Source organism: Macrobrachium nipponense, chromosome 40, assembly GCF_015104395.2.
Source record: "Macrobrachium nipponense isolate FS-2020 chromosome 40, ASM1510439v2, whole genome shotgun sequence".
Classification (NCBI taxonomy): Eukaryota; Metazoa; Arthropoda; class Malacostraca; order Decapoda; family Palaemonidae; genus Macrobrachium; species Macrobrachium nipponense.
Genome location: NC_061101.1, coordinates 50,994,822 through 51,006,900, shown reverse-complemented (window position 1 = coordinate 51,006,900; position 12,079 = coordinate 50,994,822). Strand labels below are relative to the sequence as shown.

The 12,079-nt window shown below is 36.2% G+C and overlaps 2 protein-coding genes and 1 long non-coding RNA gene across 3 annotated transcripts; all 3 read left to right on the top strand.

Moving 5' to 3' along the window:
• Nucleotides 1-3,181: 3,181 nt before the first annotated feature.
• On the top strand, nt 3,182-3,597 carry LOC135212357 (uncharacterized). The gene is made up of 2 exons (XR_010313886.1): nt 3,182-3,234; nt 3,350-3,597. It is a non-coding gene; the product is annotated as an uncharacterized LOC135212357 (long non-coding RNA).
• A 538-nt stretch (nt 3,598-4,135) lies between these two features.
• LOC135212241 (uncharacterized) lies at nt 4,136-5,840 on the top strand. The gene is made up of 3 exons (XM_064245683.1): nt 4,136-4,773; nt 4,915-5,136; nt 5,544-5,840. Exons 1-3 carry the CDS (start codon nt 4,240-4,242, stop codon nt 5,838-5,840), a joined length of 1,053 nt encoding a protein of 350 aa, XP_064101753.1. The 5' UTR covers nt 4,136-4,239.
• Nucleotides 5,841-6,133: 293 nt separating this feature from the next.
• On the top strand, nt 6,134-8,807 carry LOC135212157 (uncharacterized). The gene is made up of 5 exons (XM_064245578.1): nt 6,134-6,566; nt 6,721-6,945; nt 7,120-7,467; nt 7,975-8,543; nt 8,670-8,807. Exons 1-4 carry the CDS (start codon nt 6,510-6,512, stop codon nt 8,509-8,511), a joined length of 1,167 nt encoding a protein of 388 aa, XP_064101648.1. The 5' UTR covers nt 6,134-6,509; the 3' UTR covers nt 8,512-8,543; nt 8,670-8,807.
• Nucleotides 8,808-12,079: the final 3,272 nt, after the last annotated feature.

The following is a 12,079-nucleotide window of genomic DNA, read 5'->3' as shown; positions in this document are numbered from 1 at the left end:
GCTGTTTATATCAAAAGAGTGGAAATAACATAATTGTTGTTGGGTTCTTTAATGCATATTTCACAAAATATTACAATTTTGTTCAGGTGAAGATGTGATTTTTTTTTGTTTATGTATAATTTCATAATCATATTTTTGTGCATCTCGACATATTTCATTTTCAGTAAATGCATCCCAATGTTGCAAAACTTCAGTTTGTCAGTTACAGTTATATCTGAAGTGGAATATACCTGACTCCTTTCAGATCATTAATATTCTGTATGATAATAACAAAATGACGTTCATTTTCGTTTGTTTTTCCACCAGATGCTCACCCAAATTTTATTCATGATTGATAAAAGAAAAGAAAGAAAGATAGTCCATCAAAAAGTCTCTAGCGATTTAAAATAAGCGATAAAACTACTATTTTCTATATAATTTTGTAAGGTACATAAAGGATGAAAAAATTATGCAGCCTTGACTGAAATGACAAGATGTCCATATATTAATATTATTTTAATACGAAACATGAATGATTTTTTTAAAAAGTGCAAATAATGTTCCACGTACGTAATGTAATCAACAAGTTACCTTTTAGAATTACTAGAAGGCAGTTCCTGAAGAAAAGAAAATATAAAGATATTGAAACGATATGTAATATATGAAATTGTAAAATAGAAATCATGTGAAATTTTTGACTTTATAAACCTTAAAAAACTTGTAAACTACGCATAAAGGCTCATGTCATCAGCTGGATTCGTTTCACTTCTATGACAACAACATATATACAAAAAAAAGGCGTTTCCACTCAATGAAGCCTATTAATACTTTCTGAGTAGAAACACTCCTCTGGATGATGTCAGGGGTCTGTTATTCCTTGGCACTAAACTCGAGTCTTTGGCGAACACAGCTGGCAAACGCAGTAGACACGTCACTCTGGTCAGTATTCTGGAAGGTATGTTACACACAGACACACACACACGCTTATATATTTATATCTATATATATATATATATATATATATATATATATATATATATATAATATATATATATATATATATATATATATATATATATATCTATACTATATATATATATATATATATATATATATATATCTATATAGATATTTATATCTCTATAGATTTTATATATATATATATTTATATATATATATCTATATATATATATATATATATATATATATATATATATATATGCCTGCCAGAATATTGACCTGTGTGACGTGTCGGTGCTGCGTTTGCCAGCTGTGTTCGCCAAAGACTCGAGTTTAGTGCCAAGGATTAACAGACCCCTGACATCATCCAGAGGAGTGTTTCCACTCCCAAAGTATTAATAGGCTTCATTAAGTGGAAAAGCCTTTTTTTGTTTCTATGTTGATGTTGTCATAAGAGTGAAACGAACCCAGCTGATGACATGAGCCTTTATGCTTAGTTTACAAGTTCTTTAAGGTTTATAAAGTCAAAATTTCACATGATTTCTATTTTACAATTTCATATATTACATATTTTTCCTGTATTTTTATATCTTCTTTTCTTCAGGAACTGCCTTCTTTTAATTGTAAAATGTAACTTGTTGATTACAATTACGAACAGTGGAACACTATTTACGCTTTCAAAAAAACCATTCATGCTTCGTATAAAAATATATATGGGCATCTCGTCTTTTCATTCAATGCTGCATCATTTTTCCAACCTTAATGTTCTTTACAAAATAATATAGAAAATAGATGTTTATCGCTCATTTTAAATTGCTAGAGACTTTTTGGTGGACTATCTTTATTTCTTTTCATCAATCATGAATAAAATTTGGGTTGAGCATCTGGTGGAAAAACAGAACGAAAATGAACGTGATGTTTTTATTATCATACAGAATATTAATGATTTCTGAAAGGAGTCAGGTATATTCCACTTCAGATAACTGTAACTGACAAACTGAATTTTTGCAACACTGGGATGTATCTACTATATGTCGAGATGTACAAAAATATGAATATGAAATTATAAATATAAAAAAATCACATCTTGACCTGAACAAAATTGTAATATTTTGCGAAATATCTAATAAAGAACCCAACAGCACTTATTTTATTTTCAGTCTTTTGACATAAACAACATAGCAACAGAAGGAACTCTACTGACTTTAAATCTATTTCTAGGTTTCTGAGTAGAAAACGCAACTCTGAATGAATGAAGTCAGTCGTAAGTTATTCCTTGGCAGTGAATTCGAGCTTTTGGCAAACGAAGCTGAGTGATGCATTAGACACGTCACAGTGGCCAAGAATTCTTTAGGGTATATATAAAGAAGGAACCAGGCAGTGCAGTCAGTATTGATCCGACAACTAACAGTGAAGCATCGCTAAGATTATTAACCATTCAAATACAACATTCCAAGTTATTAACGCCTCTAAAAAGATTGAACTTTTCAAGGGAGATATAGCTACAAAATTCAGTTAAGTAAACAAAATGGCTCCAGTTCAGAAGATCAACTCTTACTCCATGGCTGCATCTGCATCATCTTCTTCAACGTTTAGTTCAAAAGTGACACACCACGGTGACTGCAGGACGGAGTCAAGTGAACATTGGGACACACCACTTTTCATCGCTCCTTCTGGAACCACCTTCAATGATGCTTTCTTTGAAAATGCCAGAGCTCGATTCCATCAGGAATTGACAAACTTCTTGGCTGAGTGGGATGACACAGAAGAGATGGACGACTCCTGGTTTGGGAAGGAAGCTGTTCTCAGTAGGCAAATCAGCCCAGAAGCGCAACTTTCGTCTCACAGCAAAATAAGAGATAACAAATTCGCTGCATGTGTCAACGAAAACGGTGATTATGAGGTATGTACATGCTTTCACTCTTTGCTTTATCAGGGATGCAAATAATCAAAAAAAGCTTATACCATTTTATCTATAATGCAAAGCATTCATTTTTAGTATTTGCTCATTAACATCTCTTATGTGGAAGTAAAATGACCAACTAACACATTTCATTCCAGGTCATGATGAACATCAGTGAGTTGAAGCTGAAGGACTTCAAAGTGAGAGTGACTGGTGAGAGGACTGTCATGGTCGAGGGTTACAAGGAGGAAGGCAACAGTATTCGAGGTTGCCATCGATCCCCAAGGAACTTCCGTTATCGTTCTCTTTGCCTGAACACCCGCCACGTTCATATGCTGTTGTCTGCTGTTTTGTCTCGTGATGGCATCCTCATCATTACAATCCCCTCAAAGGTTAGTGGTTTAGTTCCAACTCTTGAATTTAGAAAGATTTACATGCATTATTTTACAAACTTTAATCAGATATCAGTTTTTTTTACATATTTATCATTCCCTCAAATATTTTCAGGCACGAAATGCAAGAAATTCTGAAATATCTTTGATGGAAAATGATACTGTTAATCGAGCAAATATTATCGGAGAGTCTGGTGAAAAATGTGGTAGAAAAAGTAAAGTCATCGAGATACAAAATTGCCAGTCAGCAGCAGACTCTTCTGGAAGCAACTTGATAGTGTCTTCCCATCGAGGCTCATTGGAATCGGCACCAGGAAGAGACCCTTTAGTGAGATGTGAGAAGGAAGAGTTTCAAACACTAGATGGGAAGATGGCTCAAGATTAACAGAGAAAAACGATATCTACACCGAGAGCAGCATGGAATCCTTCAAAAATAACTCTTCTTCAACTTCCAGTTTCACTGAATCTAAGGACAGTTTCTCACAGAGTTCTTTGGCAAAAGAAAGGCGGGTGAAGGAAACCATCATTCCAATCAGGATGGAAGAATCAGGTGACAGATGTCTCAGGAGCCAGGCACAAAGTGAAGTCACAATATTTCATCACAGTTCTCTCGACAAGAATGATTCCTGCCAGGATAAAGATTCTCTTTACAACCTTGAATCTTCGAACCGCCACGTGGCATTAAGCCGGTCTGAAGAATCAGTTACTAATTCTACTGAATTGAAGAATGAGGTATGCTATTTTTTCTATTGATTTCAGTTATTCTTTAATCCTGTATTTAAATACTACTTTCTGCAATACCAGCATACACATATGCACAATGATTATATTTTTCTAGGTTTCCTGTCATTTGCTTGCTTTTAAATCTGAAGGTTTTACCCTCAAACCTCTAACTATAGTATCAATGCATTACTTTTCCAGGTTTTAAGATGCACAAACGACAATGAAGAACGCACTGGTACACCAGAACATTCCACATTTGCCCAAAAGAGTGAAGGACTACAAATGCATTCCGAGGGTAACATCGTGTCCTGTGACACCAAATGCAACCAAATGGTGACAACAAACAAGTGCATGACTAGGTCCACTCATTCAAGAAACACAGAGTTAAATGAACAAGAAATCCTGTCAGAAGCAAAGGATTCAGAGATAAATGGCACAGAATGTGGAATCAGTGAAGGGGTCACTGACGAAAAGGAAACAGCGGCCAATTTCCGTGCTGTAGATCTTGTTCAGAAAATGTCCAGCGACTCTGAAGAAGAGACCAGAAGTTTCCTTTGTGACAACAAAAGAGGAAAACCAATGACTTCGGGAATCTCACAAGAGTTGCAGATCATGAACAAGAATCTATTTCTTGAGGACTCTCATTTCGCCTCTGTAAAAGCATCAGTCATCTCTGCCCTTAAAGAAATTTTGTCTAGATATGGAGAGATTCCTGAAACTGAAGACTTAGTGGACTTTTACAGAAAATGCCAAGAAGAAAATGTTATGAAATGTGATACTCTCTCTATCTCTCAAGAGGAAGATTCCAGTTATAAGGTAAAACGAAACTAGTTTTTTTTTAGACTTTTCAGTCACTTTTATCAGTGGATTACTATTACTATATCACAGTCTCTGACAATGAAGTAAGGGCCAGATCTCATCATGTACATAGCTCTCTACCAAATCCTTTCTTTTCAGCTCGTTGTCGACGTCTGTAACTTAAGGAGGCAGAGCCTGACTGTTTGCGTGAAGAACAAAAGGGAAATTTGTATTGAGGGAAGACACAAACCAAAGAGAGGAACCCTTCAGCAGTCACAGGACTTCACGAAATCTTTCCTTCTCCCACGGGACGCTGTCATTGGTTCTGCCTCTGCATCTGTCTCTTCCGACGGATTTCTTTTGATCTCTGTCAACAAAGAGGTGAGTCTCTCTAAAGCATATGCGTTTCGAGTCTTTACTAAATCCGAAATCTACAGTATATTTAATAACAAAGACCTTTCTTGACTAGACATAATCTTTGGTTTCAAGTCCTTCAATGTTTCCTTTAACTCAAACGTCCTCAAAAGGTACTACAAAATTTCTGTTGCTTGCAACTGTTAATTTTATGGGAGGTTCCCTTTCACTTATTTTTCAAGTAATCTTATGTACCAGGCCTCTTGAAAACATCCCAATATAAAACGAATCGAGCAGGACCAAAGCCTTCCTTATATTTTTAATTCTTGCACTGTGCATATATGTATATATAATAAAATAATAAGCAAATTTTTTCGAGTCATCAACTTGACAATTCATAATATAATAATATATTTAAATTTTCTAATTTTTAGGGTTCTATTGAAGCCAAATCCTATGTAACTCATGATAAGGGAATGGTTGAGACCACAGTGGCGAATCAACATTCTGATGAGGAGGAGGAAGCCAAAGTGTTTAGAGATGTTAACAAACTGTCTCAGGAACATCAAGGACAACAGCAGGTGCTCCACAGAAATGAAAGAGAACAAGAATTGGCCTCGGATTCCTCTGCAGCTTCTATAGCCAGCTGTGCTTCAGTGGCTACTTCTCATGGCATTTCAGAGGTAAGAATTAGTTTGTATTTGATCGATGATGTAAATTGCATTTTATAATGATTCATTTTGTAGAACATTTTCTTCACTATTTAAATTTCGCAGTGAATTAACTCAGTCTTCAATGATGTTTTGTTGTATTGAAAACAAAACATGCCTTAATGTCAAAGAAGGGGCAGAGCAGCAAGAGATTTTGTCCATTTCTGAGGATATCACTCCCAGAGTGGAGGATCATGCAAAGTTCTTCGATTCTAAGGATAGAGCATCACTATGTCAGTCAGGAACAACAGATGATGAGACTTCCATCTGCAAAAAGCAGATTCATTGACGAATTTCAAAACAAAACCTTTTTCTTGAGCGGAAAGGAACAAAAACAATCTCTAGAAATTCAAGCCTTGGAAACTTCAACAAATAGAGTAACGGAAGAAGTAACACAAGAACAGCCAGACTACCTTGTTGCATCACCATCATCAACGCCTTTTGAAGAAACTGGGAAACTACAAGAATTAGAGGCATCTGTTACTGCAATCGAGGAATTAAATGGAATCTCTTCCACAAATAACTGTAGACCTTTACCTGTGCAAGAGAAGGGGCTCTTTGATGAAGATGCTTTTTATGAAAGTGTTCGTCATCACTTCAAAGTTCAGAAAATGGAGACTTCGTCTGAACATGCAGACTCATCTTTCATTAGTGGTGATGTCGATGGGAAAATAATTATTCCTCTTCTGGATGATCAAGAAGATTACGAAGAAGACTAGCTACTTCGAGAATGAAAACGAATATACGGTAAGGGTATTATAAGATCGATCTTTTTCGATGACCATTTTTCCTCTCTAAGATCATTTGCTAATGAAAGTACCATTACTGTGAATTGTTCTTGTTTCATGAAGTTATTCAACACGATTAAATTTAGTAAAATAAAATACCTTCTTATTTTCAGATAATCTTGAATGTTGGGAAACACCTGAAGGAGACCGAGATGGAGGTTAAAGTGGTCAGCGGAAATAGAGTCCTCATCAGATGTTCTTCATTCCTGAATGAAGGCGAACTTGACCACCTCAGAGTCTTTTCTAAGACCTTCGACTTACCAGATGACATCGACGCCACCTCTGGCCTCTGTGGGGTTTCCTTGGATGGCATTCTTGCAGTCACCTTCACTAAAAAGGTCACTATTCCCAAATATGTCCATTCATATTGTAGTAATACACTGAAAGCTACATCTAGTCACATTTGCATGATTATATTTGTATTAATTAAAGGAAACAGTTTTGCAGACATTTTGATCTCTGAATTATCAGCTTATGATTCTTGTATTTATTTCCCCACTCGCCTCCCACAGGTCTCGCTGGATGCCGTTCAGGTAACAAGTCTTGACGAAGCCTGTTCTAATGAGAGTTCTCAGAAAGACAGGGAATCCTACATCCTTAGAGGAAAGTCAGTCCTTAATGTGGAGGAATCCACAAACAGCGAACATTTCACTGGTCAGGAACTCACTTTGTCATTGGAGGATGAGGAGGTAAATTCTTCATATGGCGAAGAGGATAATACAGAGAAGACCACTACTGCAGAAGACGAGATTTGCGACGAAGCCGAGTCCTTCTCAAGGGATACAAATGCTTTCTGGCAAGCTACCTGTTGCACTACTTCTCCCTCGCGTACAAGGACTCGCGAATCCGAATCAGTACAGGTAACGTGTTTCCCTCTCTGTTTGATACATTCTATTACATTAATTTTACTAATCACTTGTGCACAAAATTAATAGGGGAACATATAAATAGATTAACTTCATGTTTAACTAATTATTCCCATCGTTTATCTACATTACAAAATGAATACCTGACAATGAAAACACTCATCTGAACATAAACAAACGATGAGCAGGAAAACTGTTCACAGAATAGGTCACTCTTTCTCAAGAAAACTTCTCCAAAAATAGTCGTCGGAAGGGATAAAAGGAAACGTGGGAAAAATGTTAGTAGAGAAGAATCTGCAATAAAAGAGCCTCACAATTGCGGAAGGAGATTAATTAAGATCTTTTGATATTCTATTGACAAATGGAGAAATGACAAAAATTATTCTAAGGGGATAAAAGGACATATAATTCGTTTATCCCGATCTCATGAACATTCTACAGTAGTATATCTGTTGCTAAACAACTGTGGCTATAATTAAAATTTTTCATTTTATGTTTCAGGATCCCTTCCAGTTACTGAATGCAGGAGAATCAGAGTCTGGGGAAAAGGCTTTGTGGATGAGGGAGACCACTGCAAAGGACACAATGAATGGAACGTTGGCTGGTGTTACGGTTGAAGAGTTTGCACAGGAAGAAGTTGGCTTCAAAAACACTTCTTCGGATGGTCAAAGTCAAAAGGTTAATATGAAAGGTCATCCCTGTGAAGATTGTAATGTTATTAATCAGGAAACAGAAATGATGGAGCAAGAAAGGAATATAAACACGTCACTGGAAAGGGTCACATCACCTGCACTTTCAGAGCATCAAGAATTAAAGTCAAGCTTACAAACTCTTGGAAAAGATACCGACAGGTTCTCTATCACTCGCAATGGCTTTATCCTGAAAGTTGAAGAGAAAGGACTCTTTGACGAGGATGCTTTCTTTGAAAGGGCTCGTTCCTACTTCGTGAATGGACTGAACGTCTCTCCGCAGTTGGGGACGAACAGACTAACTTCAAGAATCTTCTTTTCACAAAACATTCCGAAGAAAATAAAGTAGCAACTTTCAGCGACGATGGACAACATTATATGGTAAGTCTTTAGCGATAAAATAACATTCCTTTCAGAATACAGAATTTTCCTTCACTGTCTGCTGTTGAATATACCTGATTTTACTTACATTTCATATATACTCACAGAATTTAAATTCTTTTTCAGGCCATCTTGGATGTCAGTCGATGCACAAATAACACACAGCTCTACATTCAGGTTGTGGAGGGAAAGGAAATATTGATACAATATCCTCAGTTAAATGAGGGTGAATCAGAAAACGTGGAATACTTTTCTACGACATTCGATGTGCCTTGTGGCATCGATTTGGACTCAGGTGTTTGTGGAATTTCTTCTGATGGCATTCTCTTCATCACATTCTCTAAAATGGTAAGTGAAATCACGTTGTTATTTCACATATAGAAAATCTTTGAAATGAAAATGAATTTGGAATTGTTTTGTTTCTCTCTCTCTCATCTCTCTCCTCTCTCTCTCACCCTCTCTCTCTCTCTCCCTTCTCTCTTCCTTCTCTCTCTCTCTCTCTCGTCTCTCTCTCTCTCTCTCTCATTATTATATTTGATGTACGACGTAAAATGTAAAGTTGGAATTATATTTCAATTAGTATATATCATAGCCTATTACGTCAAGTCAAATGCTGGCTATTCACGTGGATGTTTAGATATGAATGAAGGTCTTAAAATCGCACTAATTAAGGATATTGTCTCTTCTCTTACAGAATTTGGAAAGCAAAGAAACAATGTCCTGGAATCAAGAAAAGGTCCGATTTACAACTTACTCAGGTGTTTATAACTTGAAAGAGCGGAGCAAAAGCAACATCAAACTTCTGCCAATCACTAGAAAGGGAAATTTCTTCCAGGATTCTTTCTTTCAAGAGGTTCAGCACCTTTTCCAGAGGGCCATAAAAAAGGTTATCAGGAACTGCACTGATCAAGAGACATGCAGACATGCAAGTGACATCAAGACCTACAAATATGCTTGTTGCCAAGCAGAATGAACCCCTACTTTGAAAAATCAGGCTTTCCATGTTGAAGACGACCACATCAGCTGTCAGGTAAGAATGTCTGATCAGATTTCATCTAAAGTCCTTTGTTATTTTAAATGGAACAAATTTACGTAAAAAGCATTTTGAATATTCAGTAATCATCTTCCCATTCCTCTTAACAGATATTACTGGACGTCGAAAACGTAACTGAAGAATCGACGACAGTTTACGTGACCGAAGAGAAGGACCTTGTCATCGAGGGCCACCTGAAGGAGGAGGGGGAGGAGGAGGAGGAGGAGGAATCCTCACCTCAACTCAGGACCTGCAGGCGATGCTTCTCTCTTCCCTCCAATGTCGACTTCAGCGAAGGAACGGCTGCTCTCTCTTCGGACGGAATACTTTACGTCGTTTTCCAAAAGACAAATGACGATCAGCATGAAAAGGAGGAATACGCATCACGCTGAGCTTTTCGTGTTAGAAATGTTGCATAATAAGTCTTAAACATTTAATTTTGTTATCATATCTATTTCAAAATGTATTTTTCTACATAAAAACAGAAGCCATTTTCTTGATTGATTTTTTTTAACAATTCACATCCGAATGGAATTTAACTATGTATTATTCCGAGTTAGTTTAGTCTACAAGTCCTCAGCAGAAATATAAGTTAGCCGAGAGCTAACTTATATCTATTTTTATCAATTAGAAGATCTAATTTTGCAATTCCAAAAGGTATTGAGAAGCTAAGGCATAATAAAATATGACAATAACCACGCTGAAAAAAGACGACAGAGAAAAAAAAATGAAACATGAAGGTTTTAATTTAGACAGTGTACATGCAAACACAATAAGTTAAAAACTCTCTTTATAGTAATAACTGAGAGATGAGAAAATACTGAAAGATGAGAAAAACTTAAGAGGATAATCTTTTGTCTTTATTCTTTAATTGACGAAATTGAAGGAGGAATTATTTATATAGAAATACTGAGCAAAGTAACATAAAAGTAAAAGATACATATATTATTTATGTACATTAGCCTGTAAAAATAACTAACAACAACTACTATTTAAAGTATTTTGTTAAATACCAAACTAAATGTGATCACCTGTCACCTGCACAAATATAATGACGAAAGGCCATTTCTAAAGGTTTGCCTCTCTATTCACATCACACATTTTGAAATAACAACTGCTTAACCATCTACTTCATCAGGTAATGGGGCAGAGTGATAATCACTCACAGAATGTGGTACAAGCTGTGAGGTTGCAATGAAAATCAAAGGTTTAGACAAAGAGAAAGTGCAGTTGTTCAGATGACGGGAAAGGGGATATATCAGAAAGAATTATCGTCTTCAGATAACCCCAAAGTGACTTCTTTGCTTTAGGCAGAAGTAGTTTTGAGATAGGCTGCAATCCAGAATAGAACAATTTTACCCTCAGATTCCTTTCTTATTTAGCATAAGCTGTGTGGTTGGAATCTAAGAGTACATAAAGGCACACACTCTCGTGTACATATACTTCTTAAATCACCGACGCATCTATGGTTCTAGAATACTCGGTTAAAGTGCTTGCATCGATGGTTCTAGCCTTTCTCAGGTTGAGAATACTCGGTTAAAGTGCTTGCATCGATGGTTCTAGCCTTTCTCAGGCTGAGAATACTCGGTTAAAGTGCCTATCAGCTTTTTGGAAATCGGCAAAAAAAGGACTGTAAGAAAAAGGCTTGTATCCTGACACTCATACTCATTTTTCGTTTCTAGTATACAAACTTCTTCATTACAGTGCCCTTTCCTTTCCAAACAAAGTACTATTTCCCTTACAAACTCTTACAAACTGAATCACAACGGTTTGATATTAATCTCTTATGAGAGAAGCTTCTTCCTTCCAAACAATCTTCAGTGATAACAGAAATGTTTTCCTGCTTTAAAAAAGGCAATCTATGGAAAACCAAAACATGACTTTCGTTAAATGTTCACAGAGTATTTCATAGAACGCCATATTACACGAATGTTGATTTTGGCATTCTAATATTAAGTGGCTCAGTCATGCACATACGATTGCTTATACAGCCAAAATGAGCAGGAGGCCACTCGGCACTGAGCAGATGAAGGCGGGCAGGAATACACAGGAATTTTACTTTTTGACAGTTTATTCCAACGTTTCGCACTGCGTTACTGCATCCTCAGGGAATACTACAACATAAATAAACAGGGTTTAAAAATCTTTTAAAAATGAAAAAAATAAAATTAACAGTGATCTATTAGTCAACTTGACAGGAAATTATACTTCAAACGCACGATAAGTTACATTAAGAAAACTCTTCCAATAAAGTTGCATAATAATTTACTATTGAGATTTATTCACAAGATTTCCATTATCATAATATGGTGAATAGACTAAATAATGGTTAATAATTGATAACAGCCACTCGTAAAAGTTTGTCGCCTAAATGCGCATCATTCTGCGCCTCTGACCTGCGCAGTTTTCGGGTCTCGTTTCCACAGTAGTCAACGATGAAGCAATGACTAAGAAATGATACTTCATTCATTTATAGAGTTGTTTTCATTCTCATAAGCCCTCC

What these genes read in the sequence shown, in the direction of transcription:
- LOC135212241 (XM_064245683.1), top strand. Translation starts at nt 4,240, where the DNA reads ATGCATTCCGAGGGTAACATCGTGTCCTGTGACACCAAATGCAACCAA. An exon ending in AGGAAGATTCCAGTTATAAG is followed by an intron (nt 4,774 to 4,914) that starts GTAAAACGAAAC and finishes CTTTCTTTTCAG; the next exon opens with CTCGTTGTCGACGTCTGTAA. An exon ending in TGATCTCTGTCAACAAAGAG is followed by an intron (nt 5,137 to 5,543) that starts GTGAGTCTCTCT and finishes TCTAATTTTTAG; the next exon opens with GGTTCTATTGAAGCCAAATC.
- LOC135212157 (XM_064245578.1), top strand. Translation starts at nt 6,510, where the DNA reads ATGATCAAGAAGATTACGAAGAAGACTAGCTACTTCGAGAATGAAAAC. An exon ending in AGAATGAAAACGAATATACG is followed by an intron (nt 6,567 to 6,720) that starts GTAAGGGTATTA and finishes TCTTATTTTCAG; the next exon opens with ATAATCTTGAATGTTGGGAA. An exon ending in GCGAATCCGAATCAGTACAG is followed by an intron (nt 7,468 to 7,974) that starts GTAACGTGTTTC and finishes TTTATGTTTCAG; the next exon opens with GATCCCTTCCAGTTACTGAA.